The sequence below is a fragment of the Lathyrus oleraceus genome, chromosome 5 (genome assembly GCF_024323335.1).
Source record: "Lathyrus oleraceus cultivar Zhongwan6 chromosome 5, CAAS_Psat_ZW6_1.0, whole genome shotgun sequence".
In the NCBI taxonomy this organism is placed as follows: Eukaryota; Viridiplantae; Streptophyta; class Magnoliopsida; order Fabales; family Fabaceae; genus Lathyrus; species Lathyrus oleraceus.
In genome coordinates, this window is record NC_066583.1 from 251,144,743 (window position 1) to 251,170,850 (window position 26,108).

The 26,108-nt window shown below is 33.7% G+C and overlaps 1 protein-coding gene across 1 annotated transcript; it reads left to right on the forward strand.

The window, feature by feature from the left end:
* The first annotated feature begins 2,543 nt into the window (after positions 1–2,543).
* On the forward strand, positions 2,544–4,084 carry LOC127083567 (60S ribosomal protein L15-2). The gene is made up of 4 exons (XM_051023880.1): positions 2,544–2,690; positions 2,785–2,951; positions 3,394–3,591; positions 3,683–4,084. Exons 1-4 carry the CDS (start codon positions 2,687–2,689, stop codon positions 3,926–3,928), a joined length of 615 nt encoding a protein of 204 aa, XP_050879837.1. The 5' UTR covers positions 2,544–2,686; the 3' UTR covers positions 3,929–4,084.
* The last annotated feature ends 22,024 nt before the right edge of the window (positions 4,085–26,108 follow it).

Here is a 26,108-nt window from a genome sequence, read left to right on the forward strand (position 1 = left end):
TGACCACTTTAATGACTCGACCAACTCTTATTTTTATCTATACATTTCTTTCATTTATAATTTAGGGGTGTGGCCGTTTGAGATCATATATTGAAGGTCAAAAGTTCTCCCTAATGTTGGAATGTCTTTTTTTTATATGGTATCTAGACAAACATCAAAGAAGGATGAATGACTTTAAATATCTATCAAAAAGAGCAATTTTCAAACTTCATTCCTATTACTTATTTAAATGAAAACATATGCGTTTACATTAAAAAAAATCTAAAATATCTTAAATTTCAAACTATAAATTTAAATCAATAAATATTTTTAAATTAAAATACTTACTCTTATTACATTAAATTAAAAAATTACATATCACTCAAAAGTAGAAGAATAATATCTAAAGAAAAATATACTAATATTTAAAAGATAGAGTATAACTATATCATAAATAAATATGGTATATATCATCATTACAAAAGACTCATTGAATTTGAAAAAAAATATTACTATGTCTAAATTTATATAAAAAATCATAGAGCTTAATATAACTTTTAAATATAACATATGATTCCACCTCAAAGATTAATTCCATAGAGTCTAAAGAGTTTAAGTCATAGGAGTGATTAGAAAAATTTAGATGAGGTTAAGAACTTTAGTGATTGTATTTTGGACTGATATTATTAACTAAATTATTATTGAATATTTTGTGAATTTTTAAAACTAAATCACGTATTATATTTTTGTTAAAGTTAAATAAATTATGTAGTATATTTAAATCCATTCACCTTATTATTTATTTTGATGTAAAAATTTTATAAAATTTTAAAAATAAATGTAATTTTTTTCAAAAAAAAATTATTTTCAACATGTAGGTGCAAAAAGAAAGAAATTGATACGAATAAAAATTATTTTAAAAAATTTGATTTTTCAATTTAAATAAACAATGTCTCTATGTTCCTACTTTTTAGAAATAAACAAATTATATACTTTTTAATATTTTATTTATTGATTCTTCTTTATTTCAATTTAATTTCATTTGTGTTTTATGATTTTGCTCATGTTTAACATTCTGAATAATAGACATAATGAAAATGAGATTTGATTGTCAAATTTTAAAAACAGATACATAAAATATGTGTTTGAATATTTAGTTTTGAATATTGAGATATATTTTTTAAATGGTAAAAAAACATTAAAAAAACTTATATTATGATTATAGACTATGTATATTTTATTCAAATTCTTAATCTTATAATAAAACAATTCATTCATAACATTCAAAAGATTACTACTTTGTTAAACTTTACATTATCTAACAAAACAAGTATAGCCAATTGTACTTGATATAAAGATCAACACATATAATACCTATGACCATAACTAGATTGAAAAGGATAAAGATCCCACAAATCAATGTGCACTATATCAATAACATTACAATAAATAATTGTAAAATTGGGTGAATGGAGTCTAGGAGCTTTTCCAATATAATAAGATTTACATAAATCAAAGTTATATTTATTCAATAGAGTCACACTGAGTACATTCTTGACAGAAATAAAATTGTCATGGCCAAATTTAGAGTGCTAAAGAAAACTAAAATTAGAATTATCTGATTTAATTAAAACAAAATTATAAATAACATAATTTTGCACAACAATTGAGAAGCCATGATTTTTAGAGCTTGGCAGATCCAATGGTAGATTGAAAAAGTAGTATAAGCCACTAGCATATAAAAAACTCTGAATGAGAATCTGCTTAGAACCCTGAGATTTTACACATCACTTATCAAGCAATAATTCAAAAACATATTTGTTATCTTTAGAAAATTAAGAAATAGATAAATGAGGAAGAATTGGTTGAACCAACATAATTGTCTATAAGCTTTGATATTTACTAACATTAACTTTTCTAAGACCTACTACATAAGTCTTTTTATTTTGTAAGTAAAAAATCACAGGGTGTGAGAGATGATAAGATGCACTTGAATATGCAACTCAGGCTCGAGACTATAATTTATAAGGAAGCGAGTGTTCTTGAGGTAGTCACAAGGTTGGTGTGCGGTAGTTACCATGGCCATTTATTGTGATTTTGAAATTCAATTTTTATGTTTTTTTTGTTGTTTAGATTATTAACTATCAATTAAGTTGGATCAGGAATTATGTGGTACTAGAGTTGTCAAAATGAGTTAGTCCGTATAGGTTGGCTCGCCCGATCCGAAAAATTATTAGACTTGTCCATTAAAATTAAAGCTCATATTTTTAAGACCTTTTTATCTCAGCCCTAAAAAGTCCTCTACCCAGAACTAGTCCGTATGGACCATGGATAGACCATTAGACATATATATATATATATATATATATATATATATATATATATATATATATATATATATATATATATATATATATATATATATAGTCTTACTTTAAAATAACATATTAATATATATTTATTTTGATGTAAATTTTTTATAAAATTTTAAAAATAAATGTAATTTTTAAACTAATTTATTTTAAATATATAGGTGCAAAATGAAAATGAACTCATAGGAATAGAAACGAACGGGTCAGCCCAATACACTGTCCATTGGGCCTAAAGTTAAATTAGGGTTGGAAAAATTATATATAAAACCATCCTTTCATCTATAACCCTAACTCCTGTCATTCTTGCTTGTATTGAGCTGCTATCCTCTCAGAAAATGGGTAAAATTTCGATTTCGATTTGATCTTCTTTAACATTTCATGTGTGGTAAACTGATTATTTTGTTTGGTATTGTTGTTTGCGATGTTTGAATAGGTGCCTACAAGTACGTTTCTGAGCTATGGCGCAAGAAGCAGTCCGATGTGATGAGGTTTATGCAGCGTGTGAGGTGCTGGGAGTATCGTCAGCAATCCTCCATTGTTCGTCTCACCAGGCCTACTCGTCCTGACAAGGCTCGCCGTTTGGGGTACAAGGCCAAACAGGTATTCCTTTATTTTAACTGTTTTCTATTATTTTGTTATATAATAGTTGATTCAGTAGGGTTTTAGTCGCTGTTACATTTTATATAACATCAAGTTTTTCTGTTAAAACAAGATTTAGGGTTTTTCGAAATTTTCATTTATTTAGTTAGATACACTTCTAAAGTTTGATTTATCTTTTTTTGGTTAGTATGATACAATCTCTATTAATAAACCGACTCTTATAGGTGGTTTTCAATCGCGTGTTGTAATCTATTATATTTATAGTCTAATCAATTGAATTTTATATATTGTAATCCTCTTTTTTGCACTGTGGTCGTATACTTTATTATTAGGGTTTGATGATTCTTTGGATCTGTTATTTCTTAATTGCAGAACTTGGAATTGGGTTTGATATGATCTATTATTATGATTGTGTTGCTGAATGTGTGTTATATTACTCCAGGGATATGTTGTTTACCGTGTTCGTGTCCGTAGAGGTGGCAGGAAGAGGCCTGTTCCCAAAGGTATTGTTTATGGTAAGCCAACAAACCAGGGAGTTACCCAGTTGAAGTTTCAGAGAAGCAAGAGGTCACTTGCTGAGGAGCGTGCTGGACGAAAGCTTGGAGGTCTCAGGGTTCTCAATTCCTACTGGGTCAACGAGGTTTGTTTTTGTGATTTTTCTGCTTTCAGTTTATCTTGGTAATGAAATTTTTTCTGGTTGATCTAACCCTTTCTTTTTGTTTTGATAATAGGATTCCACTTTCAAATATTTTGAGGTCATTTTGGTTGATGTCGCCCACTCTGCTATCAGAAATGACCCAAGAATTAACTGGCTCGTCAACCCTGTTCACAAGCACAGAGAACTTCGTGGTCTCACTTCTGCAGGGAAAGAAAACAGAGGTTTGAGGGGCAAGGGACACAGGAACCACAAGAACCGTCCATCCCGCAGGGCAACCTGGAAAAAGAACAACACTATTTCTCTCCGCCGTTACCGTTGATTGCAGCTATTTTGTTTTGCTTATTTTCTGAATTTTTCGAATGCATTATATTTTCTCTGGATAATTTAATTATCAAGTTTTTGTATTGTCATCTGCCTAGAAACTTATTTTGTTTGTGAAAGAAGAGAGATAATTGCAATTTTCCTTGTTTGGTTATTTTGTCTTTTCCTTGTTTGGTTATTTTCTCTTACACTTCATCCACATTTCAATGTGATATTTAATTTTTACGATTACACCTTTTGCTATGCAAATTTTCTTATTTTACACCTTTTGCTATGCAAATTTTCTTATTTTACATCTTTTGTAATGCTGTTTTTTTGTTTTTATGATGATCTCAATCGATTTTAATGAACAAAATCAACCGTGATGAATAGCTTGTAAGGTATTTGAAGAGATCATTTTAGGATAGAGAAGCCTTGTGACATCTTATGTTGGTAGTTAAACATCGTTGTATGATTTATGTTGGTGTCTTAGAACACGTTGATACTTGTTCTCATTATGCTCTTTTTGATGTGTCTTTTTTCGCTTGCACAAGTTCTCTTATTTTGTATCGCTTGCGTGTTAAGTTCTTTTCTAATTCATATCGTATACTTTTATTCAAATGAAATAACACTTGCTTGTAATATATTACAATGCAGTCCACTAGAACAGTTTATTCTAGAAGTCAAATATGCAGTAGACTAGAACTGTTTATTCTATAAGTCAATTATGCAGTAAGAGACTACAAATTACCAAGTTTCTGCAAATGAGTATTAGCAGAAATATAAGAATCTTGAATTAATAAGTTTGCGAAAAGACATCCTTTCCTGTTCTTTTCTCGGCTTTTTCTCGGCTTAAACAATCATGTTTCATTCCATGTACCTCCTGATTTTTTAGTTCCCATAAACTTGGGTTGTTGCTAAGGTATGTTGATCTTATAAGGTATGTTGATCTTATCTTTTAACATCATATAGTATGGTATGATATTCATTAAAAAAATGAGATATTTGAGTAATACACATGGAAAAGATTGAAAAGTACAGTTATCTTTATATGCTCAGTAGAAGAATCCAAGAATATTTACATGCTCTCAATTGACGAAGTTCAAAGTTAGTTGATAGTACATGAATAAAAATTTCGTAAACATTGTGGCGAGGAGCAAATTTTGATAGTCATTATTGTTGAAAAAGTAATTACAAATGATTCAAGAATATGATATGTCGGACAAAATGATATCATCAGACCAATATCCAATAACCCGTTATAATATAATATGAGTGGTAAGAAAATAATCTTTGAAAATTTCAAATTAAATCATGTTTTCTATCATGATTTTCAACCTCTCCAACTCTAACTATAAGATTCATACAAATTTAGTAATCACAAGAGATTTCTAAAAGAAAGAAAATTTTGAAATTCTCAAATTAAATCATATTTTCTATTATATTTTCCAACCTCTCGAACTCTGAACATAAGAGTTATATAAATTTGATAACCTCAAAAGACTTATAAAAAGATATTTTTTTGAAAATTCTCAAATTAACTCTCGAACTCTCAATATAAAAGTCATATAAATTTGATAACCTCAAAGAGACTTCTAAAAGAAAAAAATTTTGAAAATTCTCAAATTGAATCATATTTTAAGTTCATACCATTTCTTATTTATTAAGATTTCGACCTCCAATGGATAAAATATTTAATATCTATGGCGCATCTGAATCCCAATTAATAGTAAACTTAGCAAAACATTGAAATGGTCAAAGAACTATCTCGATTGCAAACCTCATAAGTAATATGCACAAATTCGTTGCAGGGAAAACACATCACAATCAAATTCCTATAAAAGAATAAATGAAAGTAAAAAAAGTTGAAATTGATTTGTGTATACCTAACACTTATATTATTTCGGTTAGATAATGCTTATAAGTTAAATGGATTATGGTTTAAATTGAGAATATGAATATTTTTTAATAGCATTTTAAATATTTTTTAATTGTCTTAAAATCTATAGGCAGGAATATCCAAGATAATTTATGTTCAATTATATATGTTTTTTTTAATTCGAAATAGTCACATGTGCTCAAGTGCTGCCTACAAGTTGTCTCTATAACCACACCCCGATTTCAGACCGGTGTTGTCGATGACGCATCGACGAAGGAGAATTTAAATGTGACAAGTGACATAAGACTTAGGACCATCACACTCATTCACGTGCTATTCTCTCTTTTTTAGCTCCTTGATAAGTTAATGAGTACAACTTTCTATAATGTCAATAAAGTTAGTTAAACTTTCAATGCGAGACTATTTCCTATAAAACGAATGTTCATTTACTCATCAATGGTTACGTTTCTTCATTAATTATAATAATCTCATATTGTTATAATAATCAAAAGACTCATTTCAGAAAAGGAAACAAATAATGCTAATATAATAAGTATTTTAAAAACCAAACTGAACCGGCTCATCAAATTGAAAATCAAAGGAGTCATTGATCTGGTCTGATTGCTAGATCGGTAAGTTATTGAACCAATGGGAACCGGTAAAAACCAGAGAACCAATGGTTTTAGAAAAATCAACGGGTTAAATACTTGCTTTTTTTATTTTCTCAGACAAAACGATACCGTTTTGATTTGTTTTTTTTAAATAAAATTAAAATATACTACTTTATTCAAAATTTATTTTGAACAACTTTCTCTCCTTAAAATTAAATTAATTAGACGCAATAGTTATTTTGTTATCTTGCAATTAAACTTTGTTTAAAATTGATTTGAATTTGTATTTTGTACTTTTTTTGTTGTGTGTGATGATTATATTTAGAGTTTGAATCTAAAGAATGAACTTGTCAAATTATGATATTTTAAAATTTCGTAGGTGTCATGATTTTTTTTAGAGACCGAATCATCTGGTTCAACCGACTTAATAGTCATATAGTTTGTTATAGAAATCGGTTTATGCAATCAAGTTATCCGATTTATTCAATCAATTTATTCAGTTCAATCTGATTTAGTCATGTGGTTCGACCAGTGACCCAGTGGTTCAATCAATGAACTAGTGACCTATACCCTCATCGGTTTGATGGCCGCTTCTATTTTTAAAACATTAAATACAATTAAATACCTTTCGATTTGAACTTAATCTTAGTAAAGACAACACAAAATTTAATTGTAATTTTAAGTAGCAAAGCTTTGAACCTGTTACTTCTTATGATTAGATAATGTTACCTTACACACAATATTTAATGGTTCTTCGCCTACATCTCTCGCCTAGAACTATTTATGGTCATGTATTTTTCCAGTCTCGTGAAGTTATCATGAAAGAAACTCCAACTCTCACTTTGCGACGACACCATTGCGAAATTCACATGTGAAGTTCATATTGTATTTACTTTACTTGAGATACATGTTCTAAACACTGAACTCCATTAAGTGTGAAAAACTCAACCCTCCAAATGAAATGGTCAACATTATTACATAATGGTGCACTGATATCCAAATCAACAACTTGTTAATGCCCATAAAATATAAGGTTAATATTTTCTTAACGTTAGATCGGGTTACTACGAATGTTTAATCCCATACCATTTGAGGTAGTCTTTACAGAATCTCTGACCAGTGATTTAGTAAATGGATCAACTTAATTATAGCTTGAACGTGTATATGTGATTGGAATGATTCCATCCTTATTTAAATTTCTCACGAGGGAATGTCTAAGACTTATATGCCTATACTTTCCATTATACACTTTGTTGTATGCTCTAGTTAAAGTGGCTTGAATATTATCAACGCCTTTTAAACCTTGTCTATAGTCAATAGAACTCTAACATATGGTCCCTCAACCACTAATCTCCTTGACCAATGGAATAAAGACCCACAATCTATGATCCATGGTTGAGAGAGTGATACACCTTTATTTATTTCTCTTCGAAGAAATTTCACCCCAACTAGCGTAAATATCCACCTAGTTGTAGATTTATGATCTCTAACACTAGATATCCAACTCACATTGGTATATGCCTCTAATATGTCAAGAAGCCTACCATAATGGAGGGCAAGATTTCTGATTTTCGAAATATAACCGAAAATCCTTATGATGGTCTTCTAATGCTCACCATTTGGATTGTTGGTAAATTTACTCATTTTACTAACTGCAAATGTTATGTCGGTTATAATACATTGCATTAAATACGTTAGACAACCAATTGCACTTGCATATTTGAATTAAGCTACAACTCTTCCATCATTCTTTGAAATTTGGCACTAGGATCAAATGGAGTATTCACTTCCTTGAAACTTAAGTGTTTGAACTTATCAAGAACTTTCTCAACATAGTGTGTTTGATTAAGTTCACACCCCCACTGTTTTACTTCACTTTGATCCCCAAAATAGTGTCAACTAGTCCAAGATCTTTCTTCTTGAATGTGGAAGTTAAAAACCTCTTTGTTTCTAAAATTTCATTTATCTCATTTCTAATGATCTACTTATCACCAACATAGAGACAAAGGAATATAATAATATTCTCATACACCTTTGTGTACAAACATTTGTCACAAGAATTAGGAATAAATCCATTTGAAAGTATGAATGAGTCAAACTTTTGATGTCATTGTTCTGGTACTTGTTTTAATCCATATAAGGATTTGACAAGTTTTCACTCCTTTTGTTCATTACCAGAAAAAATATAACCTTCTGGTTGCTCCATGTAAATCTCCTTATAGATATATCCATTTAGGAATACAGTTTTGGCATCAATTTGATGAACTATAAGGTCATGCAAAGAAGCTAATGCAAAAAATACTCTGTTTGTCATTGTCCTTGTACCAGTGCATATGTGTCAAAATAGTCAACATCTTCTTTTTGTCTAAATCCCGTAGCTACTAATATAACCTCGTATGAGCTTAGTGTACCATCACTATGATACTTCGTTCTAAACATGCACTTGCATCCAATGTCTCTTGATCTTTTTGGTATATCGACAAGTTCCCAAGTGTGATTTGACATTATTGAATCTATTTAGTCTTGGGTAACATCCTTAAAAAATTAGGAGTCCCTTAAAGTTACCGCTTCATTAAAAGTCTTAGGATCATCTTCCACTTGAAGAATAATAGAAATATTGCCAACAAAATTCTCTCTATTCCCTTCTATTAGATAAGAAGAAATAAGTTGAGAATCAATTTTGTTTGGTTTTAGATCCTTAGTCTTTTGGACTCTTTTTATTATCCAAAGCTCGGGTTGTGTTTCAATAATCTTTAAAGAACTTTCGGTTTGTGTTTCAAAATTTTGTGGAGAACCTTCCTCACGAAGTTCTTAATTTGTGGGAATATCCGTTTCCTTATCCTTCATGCTAATATTCTCAAAGAATTCCACATCTTGGGATTCAATATTTATATTAGACTCCAAATTCAAAACTCTATATGCTTTACTGTTAAGTGCATGGACTATAAAATAGCATTTGATCCCTCGGTGATCTAACTTAGGCCTTTTAGGATCCATGTTCTTATAATGGGAAACACACCCCCATACTCTAAAATAGCTGACATTTGGCGCTTTATCTTTCCATACCTCATATGGAGAAATACCGATTTTCTTCAAAGGAATTCTATTCATTATATGACAAGCAGATAAAAAAGTTCCACCTCATAAATTAAATGACAATTAAGAATGCATTAACATGACATTTATCATTTCTTGATATGTATGATTCTTTCATTCAACTGGAACCATTTGTTGCGGTGTACGAGATACGTAGCATTCATGTATAATACTATGTTTTTCACAATATGCATCGAATTCAGTAGAAAAGTATTCACCGCCCCTATCACTCATAAAGGATTTTAATACTTTTACTTATTTGATTTTCTACTTCCACTTTATAAATTTTAAATGGATTGAAAGCATCATATTTATGCTTGAAAATATATACATCTCTGAATTTAGAGAAATCATCAATAAAAGTAATGAAATACCTATTTCTCCCATGAGTTAACATTCCATTAAGTTCACATAAGTCTGAATTCACAAGATCGGGAAAGTTGATATTTCTTTCTACACTATAGAAAGGTTTCTTAATCATTTTTTATTTAACACATATTTCACATTTTTTGAAATATTAACATCACATGAAATGAAACCAAATTTAATTAATCTTTTCATCGCTCTAATACCAATGTGAGCTAATTTATTATTCCATAAATAAACAAATTCAATCATATAAACAGAAATATAAACTAATAATATACAAGAATGTGAAAAATAATAGGAATGCTCAACTAATAATATACAAGAATGTGAAAAATAATAGGAGTGCTCAACTAACTAAAAGAGGCAACATAAAGCAGTAAAGAACCAAAAACAACAAAAGATCCACCATAAAACAGAAGGAAAACAAAGTCAGGCGCCTACCGAACGCCTCCAAACAAACATGAAATTCCAAACAGAGAAGACACTCTTCCAAACAGCTAACCACTAACGCAAAATATATGGTTTGTCATCCACTTGAGTAAAGGAAAGAAATAGATATTTCTTTTACCAACATACCATTTCAAATACCATAAAAATATTTATCCGCAAGTTTTTCTACAATAGATGTCAAACCTAAAAAAAATAGTTTTGGAATTTCCACATGGACGATACCATAGAGTGTCTGATCAAGGTTAAGCTAAACTTAGACACTAGACTAATCCATAATAGATCTAAATAACTAAAAAATAAACACTAGCTTCCAAGGTGAAAACCAAATTCCAACTACCTAAAAAAATACATCAGAGAGAAGCTGCTACATGCAGGTGACAAAAACTAAGAAGAAATCTCCCTAAAATATTTACAAATCCCACAAGAAAATTTATTCGAATCTACAATCACTTGAGATTTAAAAATAATACCCCTCTTATAGATCGTGTCCTTGGGTAATTGCCAAGAGAAAACTATAACTTTATAAGGATCCAAACTATTCCAAATGAGAGGCACAACATGACTCACTTCAAGAAAAAGATTATATGCCTCTTTGACTGCGTGATAGTCATCCTTTGTGTGAGACCAACGACAACTATCCTCGTCGTGAGAGCAAATAAATGAATGCTAAAAAAAACTATAATACTGAGACCAAGTTATCTAGAAGCTTAATCTAAAAAACAAATTCTTTCTCCACCTAAGATTCCAAACTCGAGGATCATTATCCACTGACCCAACTCTCCTACCATCCCAGTACGCTGAGATAAATGGGTGGGACCTGACCAAGGGTCATCCCAGGAAAGATACCAATTCTCACCTTCCTCGAGAGACCATTTTCAAACCAATTAAAACTAGCATGGAGGTCAGTACCAAGGAGAGAGACCTTTTTCCACTTAATAGAAGTCCATATAAAATCTTCTGGCCTACTCCCAACAAAAGAATAAACAACGCTCGACCCATATCTAGCAGATATAAAATATAGGCAAACATAAACATCGTGAAGCAATCTCTTCTTCATTTACTAAGAAGGGCCAAGTTCACAAGAAATATATCTCTAACCCCTAAACCCCCTCAGTCTACGGATTACAAGTATCCGACCATAAAACCAATTAGATTTTAGAGTTTCCGTTAGCACCACCCCAAAATAAGCTTCTCTAGAGTCTAACCAAAGTCTTTCAAACCTTCACTGGAAGTTTAAGGAGAGAAAGAAAGAAATGTGAATAAATTGAAGGACATAGTTTAAAAGAAGAACTCTACCACCTAGAATTACATATTTGTTACCCCGGGATGTGATATGTTTTGATATGCTTGAAATGAGAAATTTGTTGGTAGACTTTCTGTGGGGATTGACACCAACCAGTAATATTGAACCCAATTAGGTTACTCTTTGCAAAATCCTACCGAAACCCAGAAGCAAACTAAAAAAAACTAATAATGTATTTAGTAGTCCAAATATTATCAACCAAAGCCTCTTTAAAAATTATAATATTGTTTGTATGCTGGATATGGGAGACCACTAGACATGATGTACTTACTTTGAAACTTGAGAAAAGACTAAGATCAACTTCTCTCCTAAGCAAACACTTAAACCCTCAACAAATAGAAGAAAAAATAATGGGGCTATAGAATCTACATGCACGAGCCTTCTCTGAATGTTAATCTATTGGATGGGATTCCCATTAACTAGAACAACTAGGTTTCCACATAACATACATGCCCGCATTCAAGCATGTCATTTTTCCCAAAACAAAATCTCACACACACATGGTCAAGAAAACTATAACTAACAATGTCATAAACTTTTTAGGCAGTCCATTTTAAAAAGCCCGCCTTGAAAATAAGGCAGTCTTTTTTAGTTTTCTATTCAAGTCACCAAAAGTTCTTCCTTTGATAAAAGTTAACTTATTTGGAAAGATAATTTGAAGCATAAGTTTGTAGAGACAAATAATTAGAGAGATAAGTCTAAATCTCCTATATTATTGATGACTTCACCTTAAGGATCAAAGACACAAGAAAAGAAGATGGATTTCAAGGTAAAACAACCTATCATGAAATTGATCAAAACTTACATCCAGCCTAATAAGCTGCCAAAATCTCTTGAGTGAGGTAAAATTAAACTCATCCGGTTCATGCCTATTACTCCCATCAGTCAACACCACAGCCAAGTCAATATCAAATGTAAGGAAAGGAGAAAATAAGTTCAAATAATCCTCAAGACGGATGGTCTTGAAACTAACACTATTCAGAGTCATCATATCTAAAGGTACTTCCAAAAACTAGTTGGTTAAGAACCTAAAAAAAAACTCAAACATTACAAACTCGGAGATCCAAGATATAACTTATTCTTGTCATATTTGTAAACAAAAGCTTGGAAATAACGCGAATTAGCATCTCCGTATCTAAGATACCTATCTATGAACCTTTAGGCAAGTTGGAAATATTTAGATCTAAGAAGGGACCATATATTGACAAGATTCATACTTATTAAAACAACGACATCATCCTGAAGGGTCCCTCATATGATTTTAGGCTAATCATTCTATTACCTAACTAAAGAAACTCAATTTGTAAATACCTTCCTGGAGTCTCTGGTGGATGAAGAGGAGAGTGTACTTGCAAAATAAGCACTTCAACGCCCAAATCAGTGAAGTCACAAAGGAGGAACTTGCAAGTGTATAATGAATTATACCTTTTGTGAAGCAAATTCATACTTGTATATGAACAATAGTTAGAACTACCCTATTTAAATACAACGCCTTGTGAGGGAGGTCGTTGGATGAATTCCAATGATTAAGATTAATGTGGTGTCTGACTTTAATACGAGATTTCTTAGCAAGCATACACCTGTTCGTTAGCCTCATGGGAAAAGCTTTGGATCAAGATCCATGTTAGACTAGTCTCATTGGTTTATTTGGCCTATTTGAAACCAAAACGATGGCCAAAGTTATCCCCTTTAGCCATAATTAATACATCATCCACTAATTTGTAACGAGCAAAGATCCTACGTAGTTCCAAGTCATTCACCCTTTCCAAGAAATTGATACAAAAGAAACAGAACCACCATACATTATAGTCTAAATATACTCAAAGAGCCTCCTTTAAGATGAAACCATATGTTTTTTGATTATGCCTTAAAGCTCTATATGAAAGTTCTAAACATGAAATTGAATAATCCTTTACTTCATAGCTATAAGGTTCATGCACGAACTGTTGGTTCAAGGGATTTTGATATTAACAAGAATTACTTAGTCATTTTATGTCATAACCAGCCTAGTTGTATTTCCAACCTCCTAAAAGAGTTCTTAGATGCTTGTAAGAAACCGTAAATATTAGAATTCACTGCAAGAAGTGATATAATTAACACTTATTGTCATACATAGATTCAAATTACGTTGGAGATATAAAAGAAAGAAAAAACACATCCTGTTATATTTTTCAATTGAATAATTGAACATTAGTAGGGGATGGATGGGCTAACTTTAATTTTTCGCTACCTTTGTAACTTTAAGTTAATTAATGAATCAATGAAAGTTTCAAAAGACCTATTAAGGACATGGATATTACAAATCTCCTGTGAGATGCAATTCCATCTGCCGCCCGACCCCACAATTAGGGACCGCCTTGGCCCGAGTGCTCCCTACTCACCTAGTCATGGAAAATATGGGAAAAAAAACCCTCCACTGTCTACGAGAAGTTAGGGTCAACAGACTAATCCATGTCTCCTTAGGAAATAGGGATTCAACGGTCCACCACTGACTAAATGGGCTCTTATCATTTCAGAGGCTCTATAAATGCCGCATCCCTAACCAATGAGAAGGACAAATCATAATACACACGTTATACTCCCTAAAGCTACAGAGCTTCTCACCTAATGCGATTTTACTCTTTTATCAACGTAAACATCTCCAAACAAGGTCTCTCACCACCGTGAGCAAACCCTAACCCACCAAAAAAATTACTAAGGCCTCTGATCACCCCTACCACCATATAGGTGCCTAACATTATGTACTTTTTGACAAGTACAGTGGTGCCCACCGTGGTGTTCTGGTAAAACTAACGTGGGCCATAACTTCGTCATCGCCTCTATTTTCACACCTTCACTTGAAAATGGCTAAAAAAGATTCAAACTCCATGGTTAACACCATCACTAGAGGTTTTGTCAGAAGAATGAGTTCCAGCTTCTTTATATGCCAGGCAGGTGCTGATTGCAAACATAATATCCCTAGGATTCTCAAAATCCATATAGAGAGAACTAGGGAAGAATATAATTTTTCTAGTAATGACGCCAATAGAGTCCTTATTCATGATAACGACTTCATGGTCATCAATGTTCACCACGACAACTAGGATATCAAGCGTGTCTTGATAAACCCCGAAAGCTCAATTGACATTCTATTATGGAGTTTCCAGAAACTCTAGCCCGATCCCAACAATGTCAAGGCATTCTAAGGTTCATTAGTAGGTTTCTCAAGAAAAGAGGTGCAAGTAAGGGGTCACGTAACCCTAGGGACAACCTGCGACATGGGATCAGACTCCAAAGAGATTGAGGTCAACTAACTCATAGTAGACACTTTGCCGCCTTATAACATCATACTTCGAAGAATTGTCATCAATGTATTATGGGCAATTATATCTACCCAGTGGGCGAGTAAGAACTTTTATAGGAGACCAACAAAGCGTCCAAGAATGTTACCAGAGCAGCTTAGAGACGAGAAGGGAAGAGATCTCCCTTGAGGTCATCCCATTTCCCGAAGTGCTGGATGAATATACTGACAGTTGGGATCCTAGGTTGAGCAAGGACAACGAGAGGCTTATTCCCACATTGGACCTAAAGGAATTTCATATAGGTCTTCGATCTCACCAAGTGGAAAAGATAGACACCTCTCTTTTTGAAGAAGAAGAAGAGCACGAGTTATTCAACCAACTCATTAGAAATTTTGATTTGTTCGTCTGGGATCCATCTGAAAAGCCATGAATAGATACTAGAGTAGTGTACCATCTTTTCGTTGTCAACGCCTCTACAAGACCAGTGACGATAAGAAAGTAGAAAGTTGAAAAAGAGAAGCGAGGTGCCATCGGCGAAGAGGTAAGATAGAGATAAAATGTTGATTTCATCACAGAAATAAAGTATCCAACCTGGAATGATAATGTAATGTTGGTGTATAAAGCACAAAACAAGTGGCAGATGTGTTTGGATTTCACCACACTCAATATTGCTTGCCCTAAGGACCCATATTACATGTCGTATATTGACCATTTAATTGATGGATCCTTGGGATATTGTACATTGAGCTTTACAGAGGCCTTTTGGGGTACAACCATATTATAATGAACCCCTCGGTATGCCAAATACAACATTCATGTCAAACCATGGCAACTACTACTATAATCTCATGCCCTTCAGCCTGAAGAATGTTGGTGCCACCTACTAGTGACTCAAGGATACCTTATTCTCCCACCATATATGGTGGAATATACAGGTCTATGTTGATGACATGATAGTAAATACCAATAAAGTGCATAACCATGTTGCATACTCGGAGGACATCCGTTAGTCAGTCAGGAAGTATAACATGCGCCTAAACCCCACCAAGTTCTCCTTCAGGGTGCAAGCGGGAATGTTCATTGGCTTCATGCTAACAAAAAAATGCATTGCAGAAAATCGATATAAGTGTCAACTTGTCATCGAATTGTGAAGCCCTCAAATGTCAAACAATTTCAACAGCTTGAAGGTCACCTCACCACCCTATCCATTTTCCTTTTCTTCACCTCCATGAAAAATAAGGAAATGTTTGAGTGGACCAAAGAATGTGAGGATACCTTCTCAAGATTAAAATCATTTATCACATCTCCGCCCATCCTCACTCGTCTAAGAGAAGGATCTCCATTGCTTCTCTACCTTTTCATCATAGATCAGGCGATGAGTTCAGTACTCGTCCAAGAAACAAATAAGGCAAAATGAAACGTCTATTTTGTAAGAAACAAGTTCAAAGGCGTCAAAGCACGTTACCAAAAGTTTGATAAGCTAGCTATGGTCATCGTCATCATGAATAGAAATCTTTGACCCTATTTTCAAGGTCATAAAATTCTCGTAAAAATCAACTATCATGTCCGACAGGTCCTTAAGAAACTAGACATGGTAGGAAGAATGGTATCTTGGGCGGTGAAACTTTGAGAGTATGACGCCCAGTATGTCCTAATCGGAAGCATCAATTCCTAAGCTCTGGAAAATGTTTTGGTAGAATTTAGCTCACTGGTGGACGAGAAAGTGTGGTCAGAGTGGACACTATCGGTAGATGGTGCCTCAAATGTAAAACGGAGTTGCACTGGAATAATATTAGAAGGACCTGGAGACATAGTGATAAAAAAATCAATGAAGTTTAAATTTAAAGCTAACAATAACCAAGTTGAGTACGAAGCTCTCATCACCTATATGGTTATCTCCTTAAAAATGGATGCCTTCCGTTTGAAAGCAAAAGGTGATTCCTAGCTAGTCCTTAATCAAGTCGCCGAAGAATACCAGGCCAAAGATCCATATCTCATAAAATATGTTCATAAGGTATGAAATTTATCAACATGCTTTAAATCTTTTTAAGTAGAACACATTCCCAATGAGCAAAACTTTAAAACATGTTTTATTTCCAAGATCGTCATCTCAAAGGCGGCAGGGTACGAACAAACAATAATACAAGAGACTTTCGTCGCCCCTAGTATTAAGGCAAACAAGATTTTTACCTTAGAAGTCTCTTTTCGCCTATATTATGCGATCTGCATGAGGAAAAACTCAGATGAAGGGGAATCAAAGAAATTTTGGAAGCAAGCTGCCAAAAATACTCTCTTGGCGGGAAAACTATAATACCCTAAACCCTGAGAATTATTTAAAAAGATTCACATAACAATTTAAAGTGTCACCAATGAAAACCCTTCGAAAATATATCAAATCATTTGAAACTACGCAACGGAAAAACATTTCATAACAACTTCATAAACAAAGTAATAAACTCCAAAATGAAAATATCAACATCAACCTAAAACATAATAAACTCTCGTCCCCGACGTTACGTAATCAGAGCACTAAAAACCACTAAGGCATGATAAAGCGATAAATAAAGGCGAAGAGTAGCTCCAACAAGCCACCTTCCACACACATCAACAATGACAACTCCTGAGTATCTGCAAGATGTCAATGATGGACAATATGAACCAAAGGGGTGAGAAACAACATTCAAAATGAATATTGTAAAGAATTCTAATGCAGAAAGCATACAATAGAACACACATTCAATACACAATCAATAACACCATAGTCTCATACTCATTCATAACAACATACACATTCATTAGGTATACACACCTTTCACAATAATTCATTAACTACGTAAAGTAATCTCAACCAATCAACAACATCGTGAATAATCAATTACATCTACAAACATGTATGCAATATACTCCATAACTGACTCATTACGCATGCGGTACCATTCATGGATAACACAGGTCCATCTCGCTCCTGAATCCCCACCATAGGACCAGGGCACACCAAATCTCTATTAATCACCATACAGTAACACTTCAATAATTCCTCATTGGAATTAGCTACTCTCTCTTGAATCCACACCATCAGATCATACCATACCAAATCATTATTATTATCATAAGTAACACCAAATCGTTAGAAGTATTACAATTGATTAATTCTATGTGGCAATTGATTGCCATTGTCTTATTTTTCAAAAATTGCACGAGTGTAATCAATTGTCACTGATAAATTTTCCAGAAAACTCGGTTTTAAACACATGATCTTCACCCCCTTCATCCCTTAACCTTCATACATAACTCTAACAATTATCCCACAATCAATTAACCCAGAATACGAATTTAACAGTAAAACATGTTATCACAATAATCTAACACATTACAAGACCTACATCCATCATGATTCATAACAATTTATAGTATAATTACATCAACAATTCCACCAACAATCATATTCATAATCAAAGCACTCAAACATTCATGAATGACAAAAATTTGAATATGCATAATCATGACGATTCAAACATGTTTTCAGTCACAAAATCACATGGATAAACACAAGAATTAATCAATTTCCATATTTCTAACACAACAACAATTCATCAAAACAAAATCATACAACTCTAATGAGATAAAGTACCTCTCTTCTCTACCTTATCATGCAAAACACCCATAGTGAAAGCCTCCCCCCTCCTTACCTTAGAATTCCAGCAAGCAAGCTCCACTCCAATGGTTTTCCTCTTCTATACTAGCTTTAGGATTCTCCTCTTGCCTTTTTCTCAAGTTCTCTAAGAATTAGATGAAACCTCATTCTCCCTCACCTTTTATAATATATACCTAGGTTTTTCTATACAATCTCTTTAAATTACCTCATTAACTCCCAACACTTTTAATTCATATAATCACCCCCAAACTCTCATTATTCTATTATTAAACTCGTATTAATAATAAATTAAATTTCCACCCAACCACCTATTTTCTCATCATATAATTAATTAAATAATTTCTATCATAAATCCACAATTTAATATTCTATTTCTAATATTAATTAAAAATACAAATATTCTAGTTATTCTACTAAGCACCTATTTCTCACCATACCCTACCAATACCATTACACCCCCGATAACATATATGATCACATAACTTATTTAAAGTCACACCAAACATAAAATATTTAATTAAAAATCTAAATAATTCAATTAAATCAATTAATCGAATTTGGGGTGTTACAACTCTCCCCCACTTATAAACAAAAATTCCTTGAAAATTACCTTAAGAAAATAACTCTGGATAAGACTCTCTCATTCGATTCCCCAACTCTTATGTCACACTTCCATCGGTGGTCCTCCCCACACTACCTTCACCAAGACAAACTCATTACCGCGCAACTGCTTCACTCCCCGATCCTCTATCCGTATGGGTGATGCCTTAACAACCAGGTTCTCTCTCACTTGTACGTCATCCACTTGGATCGCATGAGACGGATTCGGAATGTATCTCCTCAACTGAGACACTTGAAAGACCTCATGAATATTAACAAGCGGTGGTGGCAAGGCAATTTAATAGGTCACCTCTCATATCCTCTGTAAGATCTGGTATGGACCAACAAAATATGGCGTGAGCTTTCGAGATTTGAAAGCTCGACGAATTCCAGCTACCGAAGTAACCCTAAAAAAAACATGATCCCCCTCTTAGAACTCAAGTTCTTTCCTCCTCATATCATGGTAACTCTTCTAGCAACTGTGTGAAGCTTTCATCTTCTCTTGGATCATCTTGATCATCTAAAAAATTTGTTGCACAATCTCAGGTCCAATCACCGCACTCTCACCTGATTCATACCAATACAAAGGTGTCGTACACCTTCTGTCATATAATGCCTCAAACGGGGACATTACAATACTTGAATGGAAACTGCTATTGTAAGTGAATTCAATCAATGACAAGTAGTTATCTCAAGCACCTCCTTGTTATAGCATACAAGCACTAAACATATCCTCCAAGGATTGAATAGTCCTCTACGTTTGACCTTACGTTAGCGGATGATAAGCATATGTAAACCCCAGATCTCTATCTAACACAATGCTCGACAGAATACCATGCAGGCTAACAATTTTATCGATGTACAACTCAGCTAACTTCTGCAAAGGATAACTGATCTAAATCGGTATGAAATGAGTTGATTTAGTCAAGTTGTCAGCAATAACCTTAATGAATCACATCCATTTGTCGTCTTCGACAAACTTGTCACGAAACACATGGAAATGATGTCCCATTTCCACTCAGGAATACTCAACAGTTGCATCAGGCCCAACAACCTCTGATGTTCGATCTTCGACTTCTGACAAGTCAAACAAGCATAAACAAACTCAGTTACTTCCATTTTCATTCCTTACCAAAAAACATTTCTTTAACTCTTGTACATCTTAGTGTCGCCAGGATGAATACTCAGAACACTCCTCTGACCTTCCTCAGTAATACTCTTCTTAAGTTCTGGAACATCTGGACCTTGTCTCTGAACCTCATCACAACATTCTCGTCGATTCTGAAATCATCTTCCTTACCTTGATTGATTAACACTAGTTGGTCAATCAATCCCACATTGATCTACTAACCTTCTCTGATCTCTCCAAGGATACCATTGGTCAACCTTAACATGCCCAACTTCACACTATTAAGAGTCTCTTCACATACCAAACTCATGTCTCTGAATTGGTCAAATCAATTCCAACTCTCGAACCAACAACATCGACATATGCAACGACTTCCTATTTAACACATCAACTACCACATTGGATTTACTAGGATGGTAACTCAAGCCAAAATCATAATCCTTTAGAAATAGACTTATCTCCTTTGTCTCATATTCAACTCCTTCTAATTGAATAGATAGTTCAAACCCTTGTGATTACTTAACACCTCAAATCTGGAGTCTAACAGATAATGTCTCCAAATTCTCAACACAAACACCACAACTACCAACTCTAGATCATATGTAGGATAATTCCTCTCATGAACCTTCTACTGTCTAGAAGCATAATCCATAACCTGAGTATTCTACATCAACACACCACCTATAGCTATCTTCTAAGCATCACAATACACAACAAATGAATAACTGAGATTCGACAAAATTAAAACTGAAGCAGACGCCAACTTCTTCTTAAGTTCTTGAAAACTCTCTTCACACTGAACATCATATACATAAGCTTGACCCTTTTTATTAAAATGCACTAAATGAAATGCTAACTTTGAAAAGCCTTCAATAAACCTCCTGGATTAACCAACCAAACCAAGAAAACTTCTGATCTCCGTGATAGACTATGGAGTCACCCACTACAACACAACATGTATCTTTGACGGATAAACAACAATTCCACAACTGGAAATCATATGAATAAGGAAACTCACTTATTGCAACTAGAACTTACACTTGGACAACTTCACATACAACTTCTTCTCTTTAAAAGTCTGCGACACAACCCTCAGATACTTGGCATGCTCTTCATTAGACTTTGAATATATCAAATTTTCTTCGATGAACACAACCACAAACTGATCTAAGTATGGATGGAATATTCTATTCACATACTCCATGAACACTTCAGGCATATTAGACTCACCAAAAAACATCATTGAATACCCGTAATGACCATATCTCATTCTGAACCTAGTCTTTAGAATATCTTATAGTTTCACACGAATCTGATGATAACCCAAACACAAATTGATCTTGCTAAACACACAAGCATCTACCAACTGATCCATCAAATCATCAATCCTCAGAAGTGGATACGTGTTCTTAATCGTAACCTTGTTCAGTTGTCGATACTCAACACATAACCTCATGCTACCATCCTTCTTTTTCACCAACAATATCAGCGCTCCCCATGATGAAACACTTGGTTGAACAAACTTATTCTCATGCAGATCTTCTAATCACCTATTTAATTCACTAAACTTTGAAGCAGATATCTGATAAGGAGACATCAACATAAGACTAGTACCAGGTACTAAGCCTATTGCAAACTAAACATCACGCTCTGACGGCAAATCACTGATATCATCTAGAAATACTTCTAGAAAATCACATACCATCGATAACTCACCAATCACAACTTTTCTTTCAGCCTTAATAGAAGCTAATATCATAAACATTTCATTAACATCCTTCACGAACTCATCCACTTGCTTAGCAGACACGAACAACTCATCACTTGCATCAAACTCTGGAACTGACATTGTTTCAATCCCGCTCCTACAGGCAAGCGGTTAGAAAAACAAACGAGTATCAACAGTATTTCACACACATGTCGCGTACCGGGGAACAATCAACATTATAAAAACTCGGTCGGACGGACCGACCTGCTCTGATACCACTATGTAACACCCTAAACCCCGAGACTTTTTTAAAAAGATTCACACGAAAAATTAAGGAGTCACCCATGACAACCCTTCGAAAACATATCAAATCATTTGAAACTACATAGTGAAAAAACATTTCATAGCAACTTTATAAACAAAGTAGTAACCTTCAAAACAACAAAATCAACATCAACATAAAACATAATAAACTCTCGTCCCCGATGTTACGTAATTAGAGTACTAAAAACCACTAATGCATGATAAAATGGTAAATAAAGGCAAAGAGTATCTCCAACAAGCTACCATCCACACACAACAACAATGATTACTCATGAGTATCTGCAAAATGTCCATGGCGGACAACATGAAGCAAAAAGGTGAGAAACAACATTTAAAATGAATAGTGCAAAGAATTCTAAGGCAGAGAACATACAACATAACACATATTCAATACACAACCATTAACACCATAGTCTAACATTCATTCATAACAACATACACATTCATCAGGCATACACACCATTGACAATAATTTATTAACTATGTCAAGTATTCTCAACCAATCAACAACATCATGAACAATCAATTACATATGCAAACATGTATGCGGTGTACTCTACAACTAACTCATTATGCACGTGGTACCATTTATGGACAACACAGGTTCATCTCGCTCATGAATGCCCACCATAGGACTAGAGCACACCAAATCCCTACTAATAACCATATAATAACGCTTCATTAATTCCTTATTGGAATTAGCTACACGCTCTTGAATCCACACCATCGGACTAGAGCACACAAAATCGTTACTATCACCATAAGCAACGCTTCATCGATTTCCATATGGAACAAGCTACTAGCTCTTGAATCCATACCATCGGACCAGAGTATACAAAAACTTGATCGAATTTCATACACCATGATGCATGAATCTCAGTAACATGCATTATCATCAAAGTCATCACCATGATTTATCACCATCATTCTCAATATACACAACATCATTCTCAATATGCAAAATTAATTAATGAAACGACAATTAACAAACAACACCAATCAGCAACACCTCATCAAATGCATATTCACATAAAATTCAATAATGTTAATTCATTATAACACCAACTCACCATTAAGTAAGTACAATGATTCACTAATTAATCATACATATCCTAACATACACTCCTACAGTGGACACACGACTATAATATAATTATCTAAGCAAGCAATAACATGAGGTAGTTCTCCGCGTTAGCTCTCTAACACTTCGAACGGAACTCTTATGTTGTTGTGTCTAGGAGAACATGAAACTGCCTTAGTCCACATTGAAGGCAAATCTCTCGCCCACAAATTACTCAGAGACGGTACTATTGGCCTACCTTGCTAAAAGACAATGTGGCATTCGTCAAGAAATATGACCAATGTCAGAGGCACTCTGACCTCATCATGCTCTATCTGAGCTTCTACATTCTATGACATATATATGAACTTTCTACCAGTGGGGAGTGGACATTCTGGTCCCATTCCTTCTGGCGCAAGGGAAGTTAAACTTCTTGATTGTTGGGGTCAAATACTTTACAAAGTGGATAAAGGCGGAATCACGCGCCAATATCACAACATAAATGGTTTTCAATTTCTACTGGAAGAAAACAAACCCCTTTTACCATGGTGTATAAGGCGAATGCAATGTTTCCCGTCGAGATCAACACGCCTTTGTGGCGTTGTTCTCAATTCAACCAAGAAGTGAACGATGCATGGCTTAAGTGCGTTCCTGACTTGATCAATAAAGCAAGATACGTCATACACATTTGGGAGTAATGCAGGAGGGAGGCCACAACAGGAAAAATCATCCCAATTAGGATGGGTTGTTTCATGTATCCCAAAATCTTCCACATGGAGCGTATAAGCTGCAAGAATTGAATGGGTGACTCATCCTAGGACTTGGAATTTGCGGAAATCAGGAAATAATAGGTACTTAGGTTTGTTCTAGTATGAAGTGTCGTACTGTGAAGTCTATCTTAGACATATATATGAGACTACTCAGCATCAAGATCATCATAAAAGAAGTTCCAGATTTGGGTTTGGTTTGGTATGGTATAAAGTGTCGGGTTGTGAAATCAATCTTGTCATTTATTACATATATCTTCCCACTTATGATTTTGAGTATGTCTTTGATTGTGGGTTAGTTGAGAAAGGGAATTGACCTAGCTTTATATCTTAATGAGGTATTTCCTGACTTTCATATTTCCTTTTCTTCTCATTGGATGGGGCCTTTTCGATGATCCTTCCATTTATCAGCTCGAACTTCAGTGAAGACATCAGTGAGGGGGTCGGAGGAGAAGCTCAATATTTTAGGATTTATGGTGATTTTTCCAGAATAATCTCACACTTACGGGTTTTGAAAAAATGAAAATATGCAAGGCAAGAGAGTGAGAAGGGAATACGTATTTATAGCGTGCCATCTAAGGATTTGATTGTGTATTCCTGTCAAGTATTTAATGCAGATTGTGCTGATCGAAAATCAAATCAAAATTATTCCAGTTTGAGCTTACTAATTGATTGGCTAAGGGATCTACTCGATTAGATTTCCATATATTTTAGGATTTTGTGCAATCTTCATAAATGTTGGGATATAATTTTCTTGAGGCACAAGTTTGCTTTGTATTTGATTTTAAATTCTACGCTTCAAACTTTTCTAATCGGTTGTCATCTCGTGATGATCGTTTGAGCTTTCGTAATTCAACATTCTTGGTGCATGTTAGGCCTTGTGCTGGTTTTGTCACTTTTATGCACCCTCATTTGTCATTTTTTGCACCCTTTGCTAGAAAATACTACAATACTCATCTTATGGGCTAGAAAATAATTTATTTAGATGGGCAAAAAAATTAAATTTATTATTTTAAGGGTTTAATCATAGTTTTTCGATTATTTTAACCTTCAAATAATGTATACCTCTTTTTATCATGAATTCTCGATAAATATTTCTCAAAAACAGAACCACCAAATGGTGTGTCCTCCTCTTCACATCGTTGGATGCGAGAGTTGCTAAAAACCACAAAATGGATAAGTCCATTACAGACATGCCCATTGAATTGATCACTAAGGATCAAAAACTTTCAGATATTCTCAAATACTTTGCTATCATCATAACGATTGAAATTTGCCATCATCGTTCATCCTCATATCATAGACTTCATAAATATTGTATACTTTAGAAGTATATCATTGTTTTGCACAACTTTTATTAATAATAGCTAAATCCATGAGTTGCAAAGCATACTTGCAAAATACTAAGGTTTCACCTTTGACACACATATCTTCTTGGGCTCAGGTGCATTATATACATAAGATCTAAGGTTGTCACTTTTATATCTTTTCAACTTAGCAAAGCAAAAAGTTTCTAAGTGACCTATTCTTTTATAGTGTGTGCACTTATAAATCAGACGCTTCTTACCTTTATGATCTATACATTTTCTATGTTTTCTATCCCTTTTTAAATCCTATTCTATTTATATTCAAGGGGACTTTTTGACATGATAAGATCAGATCAAACTTCTCTTTCCCTTAGGTGAATTTTCCTAAGCTTTCACGAAGCCTAGTTACTTTTTTATAAGGGAGTCAGACCACTGGCATTTTTGAATTTATGTGCTTAGTTATCTTTATTTTTAAAGAGTTAATAATTTCTTTAAGATATATTAGAGATTCCTTAAGACCTAGGATACACTCTCTTAATTTATCATTTTCTTTCACTAATTGATCATCCATTCTAAACAGTTGGGCATATGATGGTTTGATACCTGGAATAGTATATCCATCATATGTTGCTTTTAAGCATATTTCATCTTCTTAGTTGG